The 23,152-nt window shown below is 41.1% G+C and overlaps 1 protein-coding gene across 3 annotated transcripts in view; it reads left to right on the top strand.

Moving 5' to 3' along the window:
• Positions 1-23,152, top strand: part of LOC131459633 (disco-interacting protein 2 homolog C-like) — a 42,014-nt gene that overhangs the window by 15,513 nt on the left and 3,349 nt on the right. For 2 of the 3 annotated variants that reach the window (XM_058629662.1, XM_058629647.1), the window contains 33 exons: positions 640-936; positions 2,143-2,265; positions 3,436-3,582; positions 4,527-4,646; positions 6,831-7,028; positions 8,297-8,388; positions 9,409-9,519; positions 11,357-11,480; positions 11,857-11,966; positions 12,207-12,309; positions 12,422-12,486; positions 12,931-13,024; positions 13,511-13,630; positions 14,133-14,247; positions 14,898-15,037; positions 15,158-15,294; positions 15,585-15,793; positions 16,356-16,470; positions 16,556-16,757; positions 17,159-17,259; positions 17,366-17,446; positions 17,608-17,731; positions 18,073-18,194; positions 18,274-18,385; positions 18,646-18,755; positions 19,393-19,523; positions 20,143-20,311; positions 21,105-21,275; positions 21,359-21,420; positions 21,514-21,571; positions 21,837-21,911; positions 22,177-22,351; positions 22,429-22,552. In XM_058629662.1, the coding sequence (XP_058485645.1) occupies positions 640-936; positions 2,143-2,265; positions 3,436-3,582; positions 4,527-4,646; positions 6,831-7,028; positions 8,297-8,388; positions 9,409-9,519; positions 11,357-11,480; positions 11,857-11,966; positions 12,207-12,309; positions 12,422-12,486; positions 12,931-13,024; positions 13,511-13,630; positions 14,133-14,247; positions 14,898-15,037; positions 15,158-15,294; positions 15,585-15,793; positions 16,356-16,470; positions 16,556-16,757; positions 17,159-17,259; positions 17,366-17,446; positions 17,608-17,731; positions 18,073-18,194; positions 18,274-18,385; positions 18,646-18,755; positions 19,393-19,523; positions 20,143-20,311; positions 21,105-21,275; positions 21,359-21,420; positions 21,514-21,571; positions 21,837-21,911; positions 22,177-22,351; positions 22,429-22,552 (4,237 nt within the window). The remainder of the gene's footprint in view (positions 1-639; positions 937-2,142; positions 2,266-3,435; positions 3,583-4,526; positions 4,647-6,830; positions 7,029-8,296; positions 8,389-9,408; positions 9,520-11,356; positions 11,481-11,856; positions 11,967-12,206; positions 12,310-12,421; positions 12,487-12,930; positions 13,025-13,510; positions 13,631-14,132; positions 14,248-14,897; positions 15,038-15,157; positions 15,295-15,584; positions 15,794-16,355; positions 16,471-16,555; positions 16,758-17,158; positions 17,260-17,365; positions 17,447-17,607; positions 17,732-18,072; positions 18,195-18,273; positions 18,386-18,645; positions 18,756-19,392; positions 19,524-20,142; positions 20,312-21,104; positions 21,276-21,358; positions 21,421-21,513; positions 21,572-21,836; positions 21,912-22,176; positions 22,352-22,428; positions 22,553-23,152) is intronic. The other variant, XM_058629655.1, reaches the window with a different exon arrangement.

Raw genomic sequence — 23,152 nt, 5'->3', positions numbered from 1 at the left:
ATATCAGTCTGATACAATGCCCAGAAGTAGTATCGGTCCAGTATGATGCTCAGTGTCAGAATTGGTCCAAAACGATACTTGATATCAGCATTGGTCTGATGCGATACTCAGTATTGGTCCCAAATGATACTCAGTATTGGTATGAAACGATACTCAGTATCGATATCGGTCCGAAACAACACTTAGTATCGGTCCGAAATGATATTCAGTATCGATAGTGGTCTGAAACGATACTCGGTATCATATCAAGCCGAAACGATACTCAGTATTGGAATCAATCCAATATTATATACAGTATCGGTATCGGTCCAAAATAATACTCACGATCAGTATCGGTCCAAAACAATAATCAGTATTGGTATCGGTCCAAAATAATACTCAGTATCGCAATTGATCCGAAACGATACTCCGTATCAGTATTGGTCCAATAATGGTCAAAATAACTAAATCCGAAAACAATTTATATCTTTATTTCTTTTATCACCTCTATTTAACCAGGAAAGTGTAGAACTGCTGCTGAGAAATGTTGAACTGTTTCTTTAATATTGTACACACTGTTGTCACTGACTCATGACTCATGAAAACTTGGCTGTCGTCGTTTCCCACTGAAATATAACGGCGGTCACTGACTCTCACCAGGCCTGTCCCCCCTGTGCTCAGACTCGTCGTCGGGCTCGGACGAGGAGGCGGGGCCAGGGGACGACATATCCGGCATGGAGCACTGGATGAGCCGCCCCACCCAGCTGGGCCCCGCCCACCTGGGCTCCACCTCTTCCTCGTCCTCGTCGACTCAGAGCGGAGGCAGCGGCAACGCCGGGCGACTCGCTGACTCTCTGGCGCACACGCACCTGTCGCACCTGGCGCACACTCACCTGTCGCACACGCACCTGGGCCAGTCTCACCACCAGCAGAGCCACCTGTCGCAGTCTCACCATGGTAATGGTCCTCAGTGTGTCTGTGTGTCTGTGTGTGTGTATGTATTCACTGATTTCATCAGGAAACTGAAGTTTGTAAACCACTCACTCTCCCTGCACCAAACTCTATTGAAAAAATCAGTGATTTTAGCTCACAGGGACACAGGAGCTGCTGGTCTACTGCTGCCTCATGTGCCTCACTTTGTGTCACTGACGTAAATCTGAACAAAGGATTTTAAAAGCCGAAGTGATAAAATAAGACATTTGAACGTAGTGATGGAGGCAGCAGTGGATCAACAACTCCTGTGTGCTGTGATGTTAAAATCACTGATTTTCTCTATGGGGTTTGGTGTGGGAGAGCGAGTGGTTTACAAACCTCAGTTTCCTGCTGATAAACGATAAAGATTTGAACATGTTTTTAAGATGCCGTTGACTCATATTCGGCTGACAGTGTCTCAGTTTCTGATACATCCACATTTTAAAACTTTAAAGCACAAAAAGGGCAGTTTATACACTTTTTTTTACCTACTTATGCACAATGGATAGGCGGTGAGCACTGGTGCCTCACAGCAACAAGATTCTGCGTTTGACTCCTGTGAGTGTTCCAGCGTGTACAGACATGGTCTCAGGTTTATTTAGAGACACTAATGGATGGATTATAATAACACACATCAACACAAGGTCCCTTTAGATTTGTGCTGTCACTTGTAATTCACCTCTGTGCTCAGAAATGAACTCCAGCAAACGTTAAATAAAAACCTGAAATGCCATGGCAACGGAGCACATTCCAATCTAACCAGCAAGATCGTGTGATTTATGTATTGCTTTAAAAAAACATTACACACTTTAATTCAAAAGTTCTGCTGTTGTTGTACACTAATTGATTACTTATCGATTATTATGTTGATTAATTGAAGTACTTTGATCATCGATTAAGCAGTTGAAGTGTCTTTTTTTTTTTAACATGTAAAAAATACTGTCATATTTATCAGTATTATAAAGATAGTCTCTCTGCGTCTTTGTTTCTTCTGCATGTTACATTTAATATTTCCACTGCAGCTTTTATGCTGCAATCATTTTTCATCCATAATTCATTCGTCCTAAATTATTAATCTGGCAGTAACATTGACTTTATTAGTTTTATTTACACCACGCCCCACGTTCTCGGGTGTATTTATGTTTGATGAAACTCCACGGCCTGTTTCTAACTGTGCGTGTGTGACCTCAGGTATCGGTCACCTGTCCCTGAAGAGGAAGGGCGCGCTGAGCGTCGCCGAGAACGGAGGATCTCTGCGGCGATCCTGCGAGTTTGGCTCCGACATGTTGTGGCCGCCACCGCTGGAGTCTGACGGTAAGTCCAATTTCTTTAAGGTTTACACGTCTACGATTTAGTAGAAACGGAATTATTTGATTTTCGACACACATTTTTGACCTGAAACCAGAGAAATCCAACAGATAAAGATCTAAAGATATTGTGCATAAGAGTATGATGAGGAAAATAACGTCTCTTGTTAAAGGTTTATTTCTAAGCTTAAATCACTGCTGTTTTAGAGCTATAGCACCTTTTCTCTGTTGTTCCCACCCTCCAAAAACCTAAACTGTCCCTTTAAACTCACTTATAAAACCTTTCTTTAAAAAAAATAATTCTGCTGTTGTGGGTTTGGTTTGACATTTTTATTTCTATGTAAATATAATTACAAGATGAATTGATTTCACAGTAGTAATTGTAATAATTATTAATGTTAAGTAAATGAAATGTTACTGACTAGACCTTTAAAGTCATAAGTCGAGCAATCGAATCTTAAATTCATGAAACACTTTGTCAGAAAAAATTATTTTCTGATGGATGTAAACCACCCACACCAAACCCCATAGAGAAAATCAGTTATTTTAGCTTACGATACACAGGAGCTGCTGGTCTACTGCTGCCTCGTGTGGTCACTTTGTGTCACTAAAATAAATTGAAATGAGTAATTTTGAAAGCCGAAGTGACAAAATAAGACATTTGAACTTAGTGATGGAGGCAGCAGTGGATCAACAACTCCTGCGTGCTGTGATGTTATAATCACTGGTTTTCTCTATGGGGTTTGGTGTGGGAGGAATAAAGTGTCACAAACCTTCAGTTTTCACTCAGAATATTCTTCCTCACAGTGAGAGAAAGTGGCAAACATCTTCTTGAGCTATTGTGCACTTATGGATTAATCATTCATGTAGTATACTAATTTTCTTCTTATGATTCCTCTTAAATGTCACAGATTTGACCTTTAAGGCCGTAACATTTTGAATAGAAGTGCAGCCGTGTCACAGATTTGGTCCAAAATTGACTTAAAAGTCAAATTGAGCATTAAAAAAAACGGCCTAATGGATTCTGTAAGGCTATAAAATAACAAGGCTGGTGACTTGTTGTCTGTGCAGTGATAAATAAGAGCAGAGTGACTCACTGCTGGCTCTCTCTCTTTCTCTCCCTCCCTCCCTCCCTCTCTCTCTCCCTCCCTCTCTCTCTCCCTCCCTCCCTCTCCAGAGAATCACTCGACTCCCCCGGATGTGACCGGATACTCATCGGACTCGCCTCATTCCCACACAGAGCGCCACCACATGGCCAACATGGGAACCATCGCCAGGAACACGCAGAAGTACGGCAACGCCGAGCGCATGGAGACGGGCGATGGTGAGCGTCAGCGCCCCCTGACTGTGAAACACAGCAGCACCTTTAGCCTCACCGTTTGAGTAAAGACATGCTGTTAAATATAGACACGCTTTAATGCAGAGGTGAACTCTAATTGGACCATCACCTCAGAGATCTCTGTCAGTGTCACTCTTCAGGATGAGCTCAGGAACTTTCTTTAACCCTTTATTTTTGTGAACAAAAAAATTATCCTGAGAGCAGCACTCAGATTTTTGTAAATAGTTTAGCTCAAAATAGTTTAGCTCGCTCTCCCACACCAAACTCCATAGAAAATCTGTAATGGATGAATGTCATTTTGAATTGGTTAACAAATGATTTTCAAGAAATGTTTTAGTAAATTAATTAAAACTTCATTCTATAAAACATATATAAATACATAAATCTTGACTAAAAAGTTGGGAAAATTCAGCAAATTTGTTTGGGGACCCCAAAAAAAATCACCCACGACCCCAAGTATTCATATCTTTGCTAATTTTATGAACGCTAATAACAAAAGTTCATATTTTTGCTAACTTTATGAACACTAAAAACAAACGTTTGTATCTTTATTCATATTTTTACTAATTTTATGAAAGATAAAAACAAACATTTGTATTGTTTTGCTAATTTAATGAAAGCTAACAATAAATAACACATTTGCTACTTTTATGCACATTAAAAACAAACATTTTGGTGTTCCATTAGCGGTAGTACCTGGTACCTTCTGGCTTCAGCTAATTTGTTTGGGTACCCCAAAAAACCCATTTGTGGGTCCTGACCCATTGTTTGGGACCCACTGTCCTCAACAAAAACTCTTAATTTTTCTAATTGATTTTTCTGACGTCTCAAATTTAACGCAGTAAAATTGGAGATGACGTCGTTCCCAGCTACGACACTTTCCTGGCGTCACGTTTGTGTTTTTGTTTTTGTTTGGGTTTTTTCGGCAGGCGTCCCCGTCAGCAGTCGTGTGTCGGCAAAGATCCAGCAGCTGGTGAACACACTGAAGCAGCCTCGCAGACCTCCTCTACGAGAGTTCTTTGTGGACGACTTTGATGAGCTTCTGGAGGGTGAGAAACTTTTTTGTTATTTGAGTGAGTCAGGTTCTCCACACATTTAACCTTTAACGACGCCTACGGTGGGATGGTGTCGGAGTGAAGTCAGGGCCGAGCTTGAGCTGCGGTGAAGGTTTGAGGGAATGGTGCAGCAGCAGCAGCAGAGCTGGTCACATCCGAAAGTTAAACTCTGGATGCTGTGTGTTGTTTCGGGTGGGTGGAGGAGAGTTTGGGGCGTGACGTGCAGGAGCAGTGAAGCCTGAACTCGCTTCCCAATTGTTCACCCTTTTTTAACCTGTAATTAGTAATAATAGTAATAATCATCTGTTGCATCCTGGGAAAGTGAAGAAACAAAGTGTGACATCTTTTTCTTTCAAGGTATTTTTAAAGCTTGAGTTGTGTTTGTTTTTCCATTACACGGTTCCAGCTCCACTAGACATTAGCGGTAGTACCTGGTACCTTGCTAATTTTCAGTATTCAAAAACAAACGTTTGTAATTTTTTGCTAATTTCATGAAAGCTAACAACAAACATTCATATATTTGCTAGATTTATGAATGCTACGTTCACACGCTAAAAACAAATATTTGTATTTTTTGCTAATTTCATGTGAGCTAACAACAAGCGTGTGTATTTTTGCTAATTTCATGAAAGCTAACAACAAACATTCATATCTTTTATTATTTAATTATTTATTTATTTTATTTATTAAATTTTATGAATGCTATGTTCATACTCTAAAAACAAATGTTTGTATATTTTGCAAATTTTAGCAGCAAGTGTGTGAATTTTTGCTATTTTTCTGAAAACGTTTGTATCTTTGCTAATTTAATGAATCCTAAATACAGATGTTCATAATTTTTGATAATTTTATGAAAGCTAACAACAGACATTTATATCTTTGCTAATTTTATGAAAGCTAACAACAAGCATGTGTATTTTTGCTAATTTTATGAAAGCTAACAACCAACATTTGTATCTTTGCTAATTTTATGAACGCTAAAAAAAAGTTTATATTTTTTTGCTTGTGCTGTATCAGTTACGTTTCGTCAAAGTGTACCCTCCTATTTCTTGCTTTTCAGCGCTTTTACCCGAAGTTAAAACGATGCAGATAAATATAAAATGTTGATTTGTCGGAATACATCTGCAGCTAATGTTTTAAACCCGAGAACTTTCTTATGTCGCACCTTTTCCTCAGTTTAAAGAACTTTTGTTGTCCTGGTTTCCTTCAGAGCGGAAGCTTTTCAGCCTGTTTTTCATAAAACACAAAGGTTTTAAAGTTTGTTTTGTAGGAATCTTGAGCCCTGAAATCCCCACAGATTTTTTGCTCAGCTCTAAGCATCTGTCTGTGTTTTCTATCTTTGTCGCTTCCTCCTTCACTGCCATGAAAACTTAGACTTCTTTGCATTGACAGTGTGTTGTAAATATCTGCAGTGTGGTCAAAGCTCAATGATGCTGCACTCAGTGGTGATTTAGGAGGCTTTAGACCTGCACTTCACTCTGGATCCACTTTTTATGACAATGGCTCAAGGTTGAATTCTGCCAAATCCTTGTCTGCTCCTCCTGTCTCAACTAAATATTAGAGGACATTAAAGGGATATATACTGTTTTCAAGGGTTGAACTATCTCATCTCACTATTAGACAGACTTTTCTAACAAGAAACTGAAGTTTGTAAACCGTTCGCTCTCCCACACAAAACCCCATTAAGAAAGTAATTCTTTTTAGCTCAAGGGGACACAGGAGCTACTGGTCTACTGCTGCCTCGTGTGGTCACTTTATGTCACTGTGCTAAATCTGACCAACAGATTTAATACACCAAAGTCATAAAATATCACATTTGAACTTAGTTACGGAGGCAGCATTTGTGCTGTGATGTTAAAATCACTGATTTTCTCTATGGGGTTTTTGCTGTGGCAGGGTCAGTGGTTTACAAACTTCAGTTTCCTGTTGTAAAAGTCTGTCTAACAGTGAGATAAAGTGGCAAACACAATTTTTAAGATGCCGTAGACTTGAATAGGTGCAGATTAACAGTTAAGTATTTTGTTAAGTGGCTAAAATTGAGTTTTTTTCTCATGTCCTGTGGCCAGAAGACAGAGACAGATTTCACCCAAAAGTCAAATAAATCTTAATCTTACATCTGCTTTTGTTGCTCTGGTTTCCATACGATGACACTCAAAACATCTTTCTTCTCGTCCACAGTCCAGCAGCCCGACCCCAACCAGCCTCGGCCAGAGGGGGCGGAGATGATGCCGGTGCGAGGCGAGGCGCTGGGCGTGGTCACGAACTGGCCACCCTCCCTGGAGGCTGCACTCCAACGTTGGGGCACCATCTCCCCGAAAGCCCCGTGCCTCACCAGCCTGGACACGGCGGGGAAGCCGCTCTACGTCCTCACATATGGTAACCAGACACTCGTCCGCTCCACACCATCAGTCACGTTGTTTATGTGTGAAGTAAAACAGGTGCAGGAGTCCAGAAATCTGCAGGAAATGCATGGACTTTGCAGCAATTTGTAGCAAAAGAGAATCCAGACTCTCACTAATGCTAACATGTGTAATATACTGTATTTACCACTTTACCTCACTGTTAGATAAACTGAAGTTTATGTCCCTTTGTAAACAACTCCCTCCCCTTACACCAAAGTCCATAGGGAATATCATCGATGGATTGATCGTCACAGCACACAGGAGTTATTGATCCACTGCTGCCTCCGTCACTACGTTCAAATTAGTTATTTTGGGAATTCAGTGTTTGAAATCCTTTGTTTAGATTTACCTCAGTGACACAAAGTGACCACACGAGGCAGCAGAGGACCAGCAGCTCCTGTGTCCCTGTGAGCTTAAAACGATGATTTTTGAGGTTTGGTGTGAGTGAGTGGTATACAAACTAACCCAAATTTCACTTTCTGTACATCAATAACTCCTTTAACACCATTTCTAAATTCCCAAACTCTACCTTTAATATTAATCCACAGTCACATATGCATATGTAATGCAGTGCACACTCAGTTTCACAAGGTTTGTGTGACTTTGCTTTTGTTTTGTGGACAAAATCTGAAACTGAAGTTAATATTTTACATTTTTACCCAAAGAGGTGATTAACTATGTTTTATTGAAAAATCAAATCATCTAAAGCAGAATTTAGACTCTTCATGAGTCTCAGTGTGGAAATAAGTGTCAAACTGAGTAAAATTACATAAAATGATTGGTGTTTTCAGGAATGATAAAGAAATTGACTGGACTCATGATTGCAGATTGAACAACGGACATGTTTCTCATTTACTCCATAAGAAAATGACAATAAACATCGAAATCTTTACTGATAAATTGTATAAATATTGGACAACAAACCAAAATATCCTTCATGCATTTGTGTTGCCTTTATTTTTAAGCGGTTTATTCACCAAAAGAGTCATTTCTGCTTCATATATCTGAGAAAACTTAACAAAAACAGGAGAATATAAAATCAAACATGAGATGTTGAGCTGCAGTCGTATTTTTAAACCGGCAACCTTGAGTTTGAGTCATGGATTTAATATCTGTCTGAAGTTCAAACACCGGACACTGGAGACAGTTTCTCACTCCATCGACTGAATGTCCTCAAAATAGACGTCTGACACACACACACACACACACACTTGCTCACGTCCTGTATTCTGCCCCCTGCAGGGAAGCTGTGGTCTCGCAGCATCAAGCTCGCCTACAACATCCTCCACAAACTGGGCAGCAAGCAGGAGCCCATGGTGCGACCGGGGGATCGGGTGAGTCACCAAACTCTGTGTGTGTGTGTGTGCGTGCTTGTGTGTGTGTGACGTCTCACCAGGGTCTCGAAGCAGAGACACGGACAGCAGAATAGTTATATGGCAAATATAAGCCTAATTTCTGCCAAATTGTTGTGATTTTTTTTTGCTCTTGAAAGAAAAACGAACCCATAATCAGATGTTAGATCTTATTTAAATGTGTGCCCATGTAAGACATTCTAAAGTCAGACGAATCAAGAGAAGGAAGATTCATCTTCAGGAAATACTTCCTACGTGAGAGGATTTCTCTGTCTCTAGGGGGCGCCCCATCCAATCACCAGCCCATTAATGCAATTTTCTTCACGTTACAGTCTGAAAGAACAACAGAGTATTAGTGCCACACTGAGAAAAAAAACATTTCACAGACTGCGAGAATAATGTCTTAATTTACGAGAATAAAGTAAAATTACGAGAAAGTCGTAAATTTGCAACTTTATTCTCGTAAATGTACAACTTTATTCTCATAAAGTAGTAAATTTACAAGAATAAAGTTGCAAATTTACGACTTTAATCTCATAAATTTACAACTTCAATATTGTAATTTAAAATTTTAATCTCGTAAATTTACAAGAATAAAATAAAATTTACAAGATTAAAGTCGTAAATTTACGAGAATAAAGTTGTAGATTTATGAGATTAAAGTCGTACATTTATTTTAATTTCAATAAAGTTGTACATTTATGAGATTAAAGACGTACATTTACTTTAATTTCAATAAAGTTGTAAATTTACAACTTTATCGTAAATTTCCGACTTTAATCTCGAAGTCTGTGAATTGTTGTGTTCCTAATACTCCGTCGTATAAAAGTGACTCCATTTATAAGCTAATTTCAATAATTCCAGCCCAGCAAAATTAGTTTACCTCTGTTGACGGATTATTTTTCTTCAAACAAATGTCTTTAAAATCAATTTAAGAATATTTGGCAAAGTCAGAAAAGACTTTAAGAGTGATCTGTGTTTGTCATCCTCTCTCCCTCCTAGGTGGCGTTGGTGTTCCCTAACAATGACCCTGTCGCCTTCATGGTGGCCTTCTACGGCTGCCTGCTGGCAGAGGTGGTTCCTGTCCCGATAGAGGTTCCCCTGAGCCGCAAGGTACGTCACTGCAGCTCAGGAGGATGAGTTTCTCACGCCATTTCATTTCATCCTCTCTGCTCCAGACTCCTGCTGGGTTTCATCTCTGTGCTTGTTTCCTTCCGTGTGTCGACGTATCAGTGACGCCACAGACGGCTGAAAATGTCAAGCGGGTCTTTTGTCTCTCAGCTGTTTGCAGAAAACGAGTAATAATCCAGAGATAATCCAGAGATTCACAAGAGAGATTTGACTTTCCCTGACCTGAAAATGAAGGAATATATCAGATTTTCCAGAAAATGTATAAAGACATTTAAATTCTTCATTGTTATATGTTGTGTATACATACACAAATACACTTCAAAAACATGAATTATATCATTTAGATTAAGGTTTTAATAAAAAATCTATGCGCTTAACATCACAGCACACAGGATTTATTGATCCTCTGCCGCCTCCATCACTAAGTTAAATGTCTTATTTTGTCACTTTGGCTTTTAAAATCCTACATTTGGATGTACATAAGCAACACAAAGTGACCACATGAGGCAGCAGTAGACCAGCAGCTCCTGTGACCCCGCAAGCTAAAATCACTGATTTTCTCTATGGGGTTTGATGTGGGAGAGTGAGTGGTTTACAAACCTTGAGTTTGGAAAAGTCTGTCTCACAGTGAGATAAAGACATGAAATATATTCTTAAGCTATGGTAGCCTTAATCAGGTGTATGTACTGTATTAATAGGTGAGTTTTAAATGTGTTGTCAGTGAGAGTGCGTGTCAAACAGCCTCACTCAGCTCAGTGTTGTGACTCGTATAATGCTGACATGGTTATGCAGTAATGCAGTGAAAAGCCTTTTCTGCTGCACATCAGTCAGTCGACTGCATTACTGCTGCAGGATTTACCATCAAATATTATGTTCATTCACTTTAGCAGTGACTGTTATTATTATAATATTATTCTTATATGTATGGTATATATACATATAAACACATATATATATATATATATATATATAGAGAGAGAGAGAGAGAGAGAGATAAATATATATGTATATATGTATATATATATATATATATATATATATACAAGATTTATTTCTGTCCATTGTTGCATTGATTTTTGACCAAGATCTTGTATTGATGATGGGAGAGTCGGGCCACTGAGCAAAGCCTTCTCCAGCACATCCCAAAGATTCTCAATGGGGTTAAGGTCTGGACTCTGTGGTGGCCAATCCATGTGTGAAAATGATGTCTCATGCTCCCTGAACCACTCTTTCACAATCTGAGCATGATGAATCCTGGCATTGTCATCTTGGAATATGCCCATGTCATCAGGGAAGAAGAAAATGCATTGATGGAATAATCTGGTCATTCATTCTATTCAGGTAGTCAGCTGACCTCATTCTTTGGTCACATAATGTTGCTGAACCTAGACCTGACCAACTGCAGATGCAGCAACCCCTTACCTATTTGCTTAGTTAAATCCAGGTGGCGACTTTTTTTTTGGCCAGGCAGTGCATATACTGTATATATATACACATATATAAATATATATGTGTATATTTAAATATACACATATATATATATATATATTATAACCACCAATATGACCTCTCCTTTTCTTCTTTCCTCTTGTCTCCTCACATTGTTTCCTCTCCTCCTGTCTCCTCTCCTTGTTTCCTCTCCTCTTTTCTCCTCTCGTTGTGTCCTCTCTTCTTTTCTTCTCTCCTTGTGTCCTCTCCTTGTGTCTTCTCTTCTATTATCCTCTCCTTGTTTTCTCTCCTCTCCTTTTCCTGCCTCTGCTCTCTTACGTTTGCTAAAACACTGCATATGTCCTCTCTCTGTCTCTCTCTGGTCCTACAGGACGCGGGCAGTCAGCAGATTGGCTTCCTGTTGGGCAGCTGCGGCGTTACCGTGGCGATGACCAGCGACGCCTGTCATAAAGGTTTGCCCAAGAGCACGACAGGAGAAATCCCTCAGTTCAAAGGTGAGAGGTTAAAGTCATCAGTCAGTGTCAGGAAGGTCTTTGTTGGTGAGGGGAGAGCGCGAGTCGTCGTTGTGCACAAAACAAAGGTCGTAGTTAAAACTTTAAACTTAAAGAAAGAGTCTGAAAACCTTCAAATTGAAGGGAAATAATCAACATAATGAGGACACATTAAGACATTTGAGAACATTGGAAACATTTATAAACGTCATCATATCATCAGCGTACGATGTTAACTTATGTTCCTCCTGCTTTACTCGGTGGATTTGTGTCCTTTTCACATTTCTCGTTCTTTTGGGTGAAATGAAAACAACTCAGATTTTCTGCTTCTTCCTTCCTTCCTTCCTTCCTCCCTTCCTTCCTTACTTCCTTCCTTCAGGTTGGCCTAAGCTGCTGTGGTTTGTCACAGAGTCGAAGCATCTTTCCAAACCTCCCAGAGACTGGTTTCCTCACATTAAAGACGCAAACAACGACACAGCGTACATTGAGGTTAGTGACGACACATATACACACACACACACACACACACACACACACACATACAATCATGTGTGTTAACATGAATTTAATGTTGTGCACCAAAATCTGTGTCCTTTCCTCATATCTCTCTCCTCCTGTTTCCTCTTCTTGTCCACACTCTGTATTCACTTTGTTTCCTCCTTTTTACTTTGTCCCCTCTCTTTGATCTCTTGCTGCCTTCTTCTTGTGTCCTCTCCTCTTGTCTCTCAGTATAAAACCTGTAAGGACGGCAGTGTCCTGGGCGTCACGGTGACGAGGATCGCTCTGCTCACACACTGTCAGGCTCTCACTCAGTCCTGCAGCTACACTGAGGGTATGCACACGCACACACACACACACACACACACAGGTCACAGTTTATTAACCTCTCTTTCTTTCTCTCTCTCTCTTGCTGTCTCTCTCTCTCTCTCTCTCTCTCTCTGCAGCTGAAACCATTGTGAATGTTCTGGACTTTAAGAAAGACGTCGGTCTGTGGCACGGAATCCTGACGGTAAGATGTTCACACCTGACGACTGAGGTCAAAGGTCACAACACTAATTTTCTTGCTTTAGTGGTAAAAAGCAAAAACAATCAAATTTTACGTGGTTTAACATATGATTGTATATTGAATTTTTTTTCCTACCCTCTCAGCGCCTTAAGGACAAAAATGTCCCATGTGTAAAAACTATTAAATAAATATTATTTTTCATTTTTAATTAATTGTATCGGATGGTATTGTATCGTAATGGATTTTGGGTGCCATTTTAGTCCTTAAGGTGGTGGGTGTTAGTATTTTTGTTACATGGTGTAATATTGAACAAAATAATAATTTTAAATAAAATATCACAAATAAAAGTCAAAACAATTAAAAAAATTGATTAAAAACTGTTAACCTCCATTAATGACTGAAATATGGTGATTTTTTGTCTAAAGAAAAATGTGTGTGTGTGTGCAGAGTGTGATGAACATGATGCATGTGATCAGTGTTCCCTACTCACTGATGAAGGTCAACCCTCTGTCGTGGATCCAGAAAGTCTGTCAGTATAAAGGTGAGACACACACACACATACTGGTTTCCATGACTTCAGAGGACATTACATTAATTTCCTGGAGACTTACTCCACCCTAACCACAGTGAATAATGTCCTAACATGTCTTCATCTTAAAATGTAGTTATTTACGTTATGGGGACTTTTGATATTTGTCCCCATAAAGAAGACAAGTCCCCATAATGTGAGTGTGGAAACACATTTAGGTCCCCACAACATAGCAATTCCAGCTAAAAATGCACAATGCTTCACTCTAAAACCAGGTCTTAACTCTCACCCTTTTAAATGGTGAAGGAACCTGAGGACCAGCCATGTCCTCAAACTTTCACAAAATGTCCTCACTCACTTAGGTTTATGAGTATGTTGGTCCTCACAAAGATACCCATATAAGAACACACACACTCCACCTGTCACTTCACACCTTTCAGCGCTAACGTTGTCTATGTGTGTGTGTGTGTGTGTGTGTGTGTGTGTGTGTGTGTGCAGCTAAAGTGTCCTGTGTAAAGTCCAGGGATATGCACTGGGCTCTGGTCGCCCACAAAGACCAGAAGGACATCAACCTGAGCACGCTGAGGATGCTGCTGGTGGCCGACGGCTCAAACCCCTGTAAGGTCCCACTCTGCCTCCACTGCACCACCGCTCACATGCACACATACACACACACACAGGTGGACGCTGTCCTCCTGAGACGTTTGGAATGTGGGTCATTTTGACAGAAATAGAACAGGACTACACAATAAATGTTTTTTGACCCAGACGACGGTTTAAACTGAGATTTTACCCACAATTCACTCTGATACAACACTGTCTTTACATAAGATCATCATTTATATCACAGTATGTTTTATTTTGTGACTGATATCAATGTAAATTATTATTTATATAATATTTACTTATATATATATATATATATATGTATATATATATATATATATATGAAGTACACTTATACACTTTATTTATGTCAACAAAAACAAAAACTTTCTCTCCTTGTGCCCCTCCTCTTGTCTCCTCTCCTTTTTCCTCTCCTCTTGCTTCCTCTCCTTGTATGTATGAGTTGATCCAGATCAGTAAATCGTTGTTAATTGTATTTGTGTGTGTGTGTCAGGGTCGATCTCCTCCTGCGACGCTTTCCTCAACGTCTTTCAGACCAAAGGTCTCAGAGCAGAGGTCATCTGTCCCTGTGCCAGCTCACCTGAGGCTCTCACTGTGGCCATCAGGAGGTACACACACGCACACACATGCACACACGTTTCCCCCACACACACGCACACACTCTTACACACATTTCCCCCCCACACATGCACACACACATCACAGCAAAAACAACAAAACGTCACCGTCTCTTTTTAATTTTATCTTATCTCCATTTATTTTATTGTTTTTTATGGTATGGCTGTTATTTTTTATGTCTTTTAATTAATTTTATTAGTTTTTTATGCATTTTATTTCCTCGTCTAAACATTTTATGACTTTCATTTATTATTCTGTACATAACTTTGTTTTTTTTTACTCAGTAAAGTTGGACTGGATTATTTTTCTAATGGATCAAGAGTGCCCTCTACTGGGCCACACAGTTATTACGTTAGATGGTCAGATGTACCTTAGTGTTTTATTTTGAAATCAGACAGGTTTTGGTGCAGATGCATGAATGCAGCCTCCAAATTAAATTAAATCTGTTTTGTCTGCTCATTTAAATAAGACATTTTCTTTTCATGCAAGGGCAAATTTACAAAATAAAACCCTAAAACCATTCCAAGTGACGTTTCTGAAATAAAGTTTTAATAAACAAAAGTAAAGTAAAATGAATAAAAACAAGTTAATAATGCGTAAAAAGTGTGTTTTTAATGAATGTGTGTGTGCGTGTGTTCAGACCGGTGGAGGACAGCAGTCAACCCCCGGGTCGAGGCGTTCTGTCCATGCAGGGTCTGAGTTACAGTGTCGTCAGAGTCGACACCGAGGAGCGACTGTCGGTTCTGACCGTGCAGGACGTGGGCACTGTCACACCAGGAGGTACAGAACCTCTAACCCACTTACGCAGAGTTTTCTGCTGCTTCTGGGTCGAAGATGATACGAGTCTTTAGTGGGTCAGAACAAACCTGAGTCGAGCTGAAATGTGTTGTTCTTCTCCAGGTCTGGTGTGTGTGGTGAAACCAGAGGGCGTCCCTCAGCTCTGTCAGACGGACGAGATCGGAGAACTCTGCGTCTGCTCCATCGCCACTGGCACGTCTTACTACGGCCTCACCGGCATGACCAAGAACACGTTTGAGGTGAGGACAAAAATCAGCATCAGCACCTGTCCAGATTAAACATGAAGAGCCTGTGAATCATCCAACGTTTGTAATTATCAGATTAGAAGATTATCATGTCGAGACGCAGATTGTCTCTCCAAATGATGTTCCTTCATCAGATGTAATCAGGAAGAAAAAAAAACTCTAGTGATATCATTACGATACGATATTATAACGATATTTAAGTCACAATGAGATATTATCACGATATGTGTCACTATACTCTGACATACGATGGCTGAATCCCTGCGTTTGTTTGTTTGTTTCAGGTTTACCCAGTGAGCTCCAGCGGCGGGCTTGTCAGCGAGTACGCCTTCGTCAGGACCGGCCTGCTAGGCTTCGTGGGTCCCGGCGGCCTAGTCTTCATCACGGGGAAGATGGATGGACTCATCATGGTGAGCGGGCGGCGGCACAACGCCGATGACATTGTCGCCACGGCCCTGGCGGTGGAGCCGATGAAGTTTGTCTACAGAGGCAGGTGAGAGTGCGACAGGAAAACAAAGGTTTCAGACCTGTGAAGATAGAGATTATTCAAAATACAGCAGATAAAACCAGATTATCAGTCTATATCTCACTGAGGGCATGAATCTTATGGTTCCTCATGATTATGACTTTGAAACGAGTCTTAAATGATGGAAATAATCTTAATGCTTTATCTTATTTAAAAAACACTGTATTTATAGATCCGTCATTAAAAACTTACTTCCATTGACTTCCATTGACTTGAATATTTCACTGTAAACCAAGAAGAGAAAGAAAAATCTAAATCCTTTACATGTTTTTTGTTCTGTGTAATATTTGCACAGAAGACTTGTCATAATATATTATCAAATATTGCAATAATATCGTAATGTGACTTAAATATCGCAATAATATTGTATCATGACTTAAATATCGCGACAATATTGTATATGACTTAAATATCTTGACAATATCTCATTCTCATCAATATCGTATCGGGACTTGAATATGGTAATAATCAGATTAGACATAAATAAAATGTGACAACACTAATCGTGTCTCTGCTGCGCCCCCTGCAGGATAGCAGTGTTCTCTGTGACGGTGCTGAGAGACGAGAGGATTGTGGTCGTCGCCGAGCAGCGTCCCGACTCCACGGAGGAGGACAGCTTCCAGTGGATGAGCCGCGTCCTGCAGGTAAATCACCCTCACACACACACACAGAGGCATCAGGTGATGATGATGATGATGATGATTCACTTCCCTCTGACCTTCCTCTCAGGCCATCGACAGCATCCACGGCGTGGGCGTGTTCTGTCTGGCGCTGGTTCCGGCCAACACGCTGCCCAAGACTCCGCTGGGCGGCATCCACCTGTCAGAGATCAAGCAGCTGTACCTGGAGGGAGGTCTTCATCCCTGCAACGTCCTCATGTGTCCACACACCTGCGTCACCAACCTGCCCAAACCACGCCAGAAACAACCAGGTGACACACATTACCCAGAGTTCTGTGCTGCTCTGGAGGCGCAGACAGGCCTTACAGGCAGTGTTGTGTAATGTAGCAAAGTAGAAATACTTGAGTTTTACTTTTACTCCGCTACATTTCCTCTCACTCTCTTTGTTACTCGTTGCTACCAAATAAAATCAGAAGAAGAAGAGTTGGTATTATGGTCTGTGTTTTTATCGAGTTTTTCTAGTCTTGATGAGCTGCTTTATTTACACTACAGTTTTCACTCATTCACACACTTAAACACAGTTAAGTGTCTTTGCTCCAGGACACATATTAGATTGTATATCAGAAAATGACAGTAAATGTCATAAACTTTAAGACTTTTACTAAAATAATATTATAAAATGTTTGTGCGTGTGTGTGTGTGTTTGTTGCAGAGATTGGCCCCGCCTCTGTGATGGTGGGTAATCTGGTGTCAGGGAAGAGGATCGCTCAGGCCAGTGGCAGAGATTTGGGACAAACCGACGACAACGACCAGGTGATACATTCACACACGCACACACTCACGCACACACACACACACACACACACTTATAAACTTAAAGCCACATGTCTGATTATGTCGCTGTGTTTCTTCTTTTCAGTTCCTGTTCCTGTCAGAGGTTTTGCAGTGGAGAGCTCAGACCACACCAGACCACGTCCTCTACACACTGCTCAGCTCACGGGTAACAAACGCACACTTTACTGAACACAAGGTTTAAGACTTAAACCTGTAGAAACAGGATCTGTGCTTAATTCTATTTATTGTATATTTGGTCAACGAAGAGTAAAATGTTTTCATCAGGATTCAAATCTATTTTTTTTCTCTCCCTCGTCTCTCCTCCAGGGGGCAGTGTCCAACTCTCTCACCTGTCTGCAGCTGCACAAGAGGGCGGAGCGAGTGGCCACTCTGCTGATGGAGAGAGGCGGTCTACAGGAAGGAGACCACGTCGCTCTGGTTTACCCGCCAGGTCAGAGATTAAGCTAGTTAAACTTGTTAGTTTTACGAACTCTTTGCACTTGGTGATTTTAAGAAAAACTGCAAGATGTAAAAAATTGTCTGTGTTGGTTAGAAATTGTGGGCAGGAGAGCGTTCACGCCCACGCACACCACACGATCTGAAAACGGCGAGAAAAAACGTAAACTGCGATTGTTTAAAAACCATAATAGATATCAAAACGTTGACTTAGGTGAGAGAAGTCCTGATTCTTGTGACCCGTTTAAAGTTGTAACCACATTTCTGCGTTAAAGTATGACGACACTGTGAGGATCCAAAGTGGGCTTGGTTATGATCATTTTCTCTGTCCTGCAGGTATCGACCTGATCGCGGCGTTCTACGGCTCGCTGTACGCCGGTTGTGTTCCCATCACGGTGCGACCGCCGCACCCTCAGAACATCTCCACCACGCTGCCGACTGTCAAGATGATCGTCGAGGTGACAAACTGCTGCTTTTTTCAACATTTTTCACTTGGGGTTTTCAGCTTTGTAAGCTCCGCCCTCTTCCTCTCAACAGGTGAGTCACTCCGCCTGTGTGATGACCACCGCGGTCATCTGTAAGCTGCTGCGCTCCAAGGAGGCCACGGCCACTGTGGACATCAGGAACTGGCCTCCTGTTCTGGACACTGGTACTGTGAACCTTCTGTTTGATACCAACATGAAAGCACTTTTAGCCACTGAACAAAATCAAGTCTACGATATCTTATGAACATGTTCACGTCTTTATCTCACTGTTACACAGACGTTTGTAAACCACTCACTCTCCCACACCAAACCCCATAGAGAAAACCAGAGAGTGTGGGAGAGTGAGTGGTTTACAAGGTGACACAAAGTTAAGGCTTTAAACTCTAATATTGTGAGTGTGTGTGTGTGTGTGTGTGTGTTATAGACGACCTGCCAAAGAAGAAACCTCCCTCTCTGTATAAACCCACTAACCCTGATGGTTTGGCGTACCTGGACTTCAGTGTGTCCACAACAGGGATGTTGGCTGGAGTTCAGGTCAGATCCTCGTCCCATGACTGTCCTCACACTCACGGTTATAGATTATTACATAGATTCTAATACAGATTGTAGAACGCATTGTCATACAGATTTTTGAAGCAGAATATTACACAGATTATTGCAGATTATTAAACAAATTGTTTTACAGATTATTAAACAGATTGTTTTACAGATTATTACACAGGACATTGTACAGATTATTATTCAGACCGTTGTATGGATTATGAAACATATTGTTTTGCAGATTATTATTCAGATTGTTGTATGGATTATTACACAGATTATGACACAGACCTGCTGATCCAAACACTTTTTCTGTCAGAATTAAACGTGTAAATATTTTAATTCACACAATTTGAGTTGTGTAACACAAAGCTGTTACTATGACACACACACACAGCCACACACAGCCACACTCACTTTCACACACACACACAGATGTTTTACAACTGAAGCACAGGCTCCGCCCCCTCCAGCCCACTGCTTTGATCTCACTTTTCTAAATCACAATAATGTCAGTCTTCATTGTCATCATCACAGATTCAATAAATCACTCAGATGTAATTAATCCTGTCACCTTGGACATGCCCCCTTTCTCAGTACTAACTGTGGGTGTGTGTGTTTGTGTCTGCAGATGTCCCATAATGCAGTTGGAGCGTTCTGCCGCTCAGTGAAGCTTCAGTGTGAGTTGTATCCATCCAGAGAAGTGGCCATCTGTCTGGATCCGTACTGTGGCCTTGGCTTTGTCCTCTGGTGTCTCTGCAGGTCTGTGCGACCTCTAAATGTGTCCCCCCCCCCCCAACACACTTACACATGTTTCCTTCTCCTGTTTCTCGTGTTTATCTGTAGTTGATCGATTATAATAATTATATGTCAAACTGAATGTAGACAATAATAATACCAATTTTGACACAGACCAGATTATTGAAATCATAAAAGAAGCAAACAAGTAATAAAAGTACAATAATAATAATGCTCATAAATGATTAAATCAATAAGAGAAAGTAAGATTTAGAGGTATAAAATAATAAAGGGTCAGGATGATGAAATAAACAAATGAATAAATAATCTGTTTAGAAATGTGATTTTTTCCAATTAAAACATCAATATTTTGTGTTAAAGAGCATTTGGACCTATAACCTCGTCTGTCCACATACTTGTTTTTTTCTCACATCAAAGTTCCGAGACGTTGATCTGTGACTCTTTAAATCTTTAAAACTCTGGCTCCTGATCTCAGATCTGATGCAAATCACCTTCACTATGAGTCATTTTAATGATTCATGTTCGTTTTGATTGAACGGAATCATGAAATCTGGAAAATATTCAGTATTTTTCATCCATACTTTGTTGTTTTGAAGTAACCGTGTGTGTCTGATGTGTGCAGCGTGTACTCAGGTCATCAGTCCATCCTGATCCCTCCGGTGGAGCTGGAGTCAAACCCGGCTCTGTGGCTGCTGGCCGTCAGCCAGCTCAAGGTGCGAGACACTTTCTGCTCCTACAGCGTCATGGAGCTCTGCACCAAAGGACTGGGACTGCAGACCGAGGCGCTCAAGGTCAGAAACACAAACCTGGACTCGAACTGAGCCATGTTAAGTGATTTTAGCCACTTAACAAATGACTCACTGTCTAAAATCTATGCCAGCTTAAATCTACAATAGGGCTTGGCGATATGGCCAAAAATAAAATCCCCGATTTTTTATACCAGATCCGATTTTCGATTTTTAATCGATTTTTTTTTTTTATAACTACTAAATACAAAATAATTATTATATTTATTATTATAATTATGCAAATGAATGACATTCTTCACACACACACACACACACACACACAAACGAGTGTCTTGTGACTTGTAAAGCAGTTGTTTTCGGTGTCAGTTAATTAAAAATATTTGTTCAGTACGTCCTCCGTGACCAGAGCACAGACTCTGGGCTTATTTATATAGCGGCAGTGTGATGCTTAAATATTGAGATTTTAGACATTTCCCTGGTAATTGTCGGAGATTAACCCACGTTTTTAGGATTGTTAAGTCCTTTTTAACTTATTTTACAGTTCGGCAGTGTTCAGCTTGATCCTTGTGTCGGACGTCTCTGGAGCACAGACTCAGTCTGATACAGTCACATACAGCGGCAGTTTATGCAGCTCGCCGCTCGCCGGTGGGGATCAGCGGTTCTGTCCCTAAGTGTTTTTAACTGATTTACAGTTCTGCAGTGTTCAGCTTGATCCTTGTGTCGGAACGTCTCTTCCTGTGACGGCACTCTCGCTGTTTTCTGCGCACGCTGCCATGTTGATATTGTCAGATATTGTTCTCACAGGAAATGTGTTGTTTTGTTTGTGTGGTTCCAGGCTCGGGGTCTGGATCTGTCCCGGGTCCGGGCCTGCGTGGTGGTGGCGGAGGAGCGACCCCGGATGTCGCTCACACTCTCCTTCTCCAAACTGTTCAAAGACCTCGGGCTCCACCCGCGATCTGTGAGCACGGCGTTCGGCTGCAGAGTGAACCTGGCCATCTGTCTGCAGGTACACACACACACACACACACACACGCTGCCTGTCACTGTGTGATCACATGATCACCGTGTCTGTGCTGTGATTGGCTGCAGGGAACTTCAGGACCGGACCCTACGACGGTGTACGTGGACATGAGAGCGCTGCGTCACGACAGGTGTCACACTTCTGTCTTCTTCTTCTTCTTTAATCAGCAGTAAACGCTGCAGCGCTGCCCTCTACAGTTCAAAGCTTCACATTTGTGTTTCAGGGTGCGGTTGGTGGAGCGAGGTTCTCCTCACAGTCTGCCCTTAATGGAGTCTGGCAAGGTGAGTCTTTGTTTTCCTCCTTTAAGACAAACTACAAAAGACAAAGAAATGACAAGTTTTCCTTTTATTTCCTCTTAATGTTTAAGTGCAACAAACGTATACAACATCAAAAATATAAGTTTTCAGCAACTTCCAACTTGAAGCAATTCTTTTCATCCTAAACCAGTTTCTTTGCATATTTGATTGGTTTGAAAGAATGTGATGATGTCACTCACCTGTGATGCTGTAACCATGGCGACTGACTTCTTTGTTTTTCCTCTTTCAGATCCTGCCTGGAGTCCGTATCATCATTGCAAACCCGGAGACTAAAGGACCTCTGGGAGACTCTCACCTCGGAGAGGTCCGCCTCCTTTAATCCTCTGTCATTCTGTCATTCTCTTTCTTCATGATTTTCTTTCTCTTTTCTTTTTTAATCTCTTGTTTTTCTTCAACTCAAACGTCTTCTGTTAAACTTTTAATTACTTATAATTCCAAAATCTACTTAAAGTTCCGAAATCTACTTAAAATCTACTTATAATTCCAAAATCCCAGTGATATTTCAGCAGAGTCGTGTTAGAACTGTCGTGTCCGTGTCTCTAAGTTTTATTATTCAAACTTTCTTGCAGATCTGGGTTCACAGCGCTCACAACGGCAGCGGCTACTACAGCGGCTACGGCGAGGAGGTTCTTCAGTCCGACCACTTCAACTCCAGACTCAGTTTTGGAGACACACAGACGGTCTGGGCCAGGACGGGGTACCTGGGCTTCCTGCGCCGCACCGAGCTCACCGACGCTAACGGCGGTGAGTCTCCGTCCATCGCCCTCCTGCGTGTCCTCGGCTCACCTTCGCTCACTCTGTCTGTGTCTGTGTTTGATCAGAGAGACACGACGCTCTGTTCGTGGTCGGAGCTCTGGAGGAGGCCATGGAGCTGCGCGGGATGAGATATCACCCCATCGACATCGAGACGTCCGTCATACGAGCTCACAAGAGCATCATGGAGTGGTGCGTCTACGCTCATCTGCATCGTCTGTTCATCTAAACGAAAGTAAAACCACTTAAAGGTCAAATGTGGAAGAATCAAACTATGGTGGCCTTCACAGACCAGAAAGGATGTTGTTTTCTTGTTGTTTGCAAAGTTTGCGTCTGTTTCAAGACGTGAAACTCAAGTTTGGCTTGTTTGAAAAATGCGGCTTCCATAAAAGAAGATAAAGATATTTTTAAGCAATTATACACACAAATATATGACACACTGTGCCTTTAACTAAAGTCTTTATCTCACTGTGAGACCGTTTATAAACCACTCACTCTCCCACACCAAACCCCATAGAGAAAACCAGTGATTTTAGCTCAGGGGGACACAGGAGCTGCTGGTCTACTGCTGCCTCGTGTGGTCACTTTGTGTCACTGAGGTCAATCTGAATGAAGGATTTTAAATGCCGAATTGACAAAATAAGACATTTGAACTTATTAACTGAAGCAGCAGTGGATGAACGACGCCTGTGTCTCTGATGTAAAATGGACCATTTTCTCGATGGGGTTTGGTGTGGGAGAGTGAGAGGTTTACAAAGTGACATCATATCAGATTAGGTCTGCGATATCTGA

The sequence above is a fragment of the Solea solea genome, chromosome 1 (assembly GCF_958295425.1).
Source record: "Solea solea chromosome 1, fSolSol10.1, whole genome shotgun sequence".
In the NCBI taxonomy this organism is placed as follows: domain Eukaryota; kingdom Metazoa; phylum Chordata; class Actinopteri; order Pleuronectiformes; family Soleidae; genus Solea; species Solea solea.
This window is presented reverse-complemented; position numbering and strand designations above follow the sequence as displayed.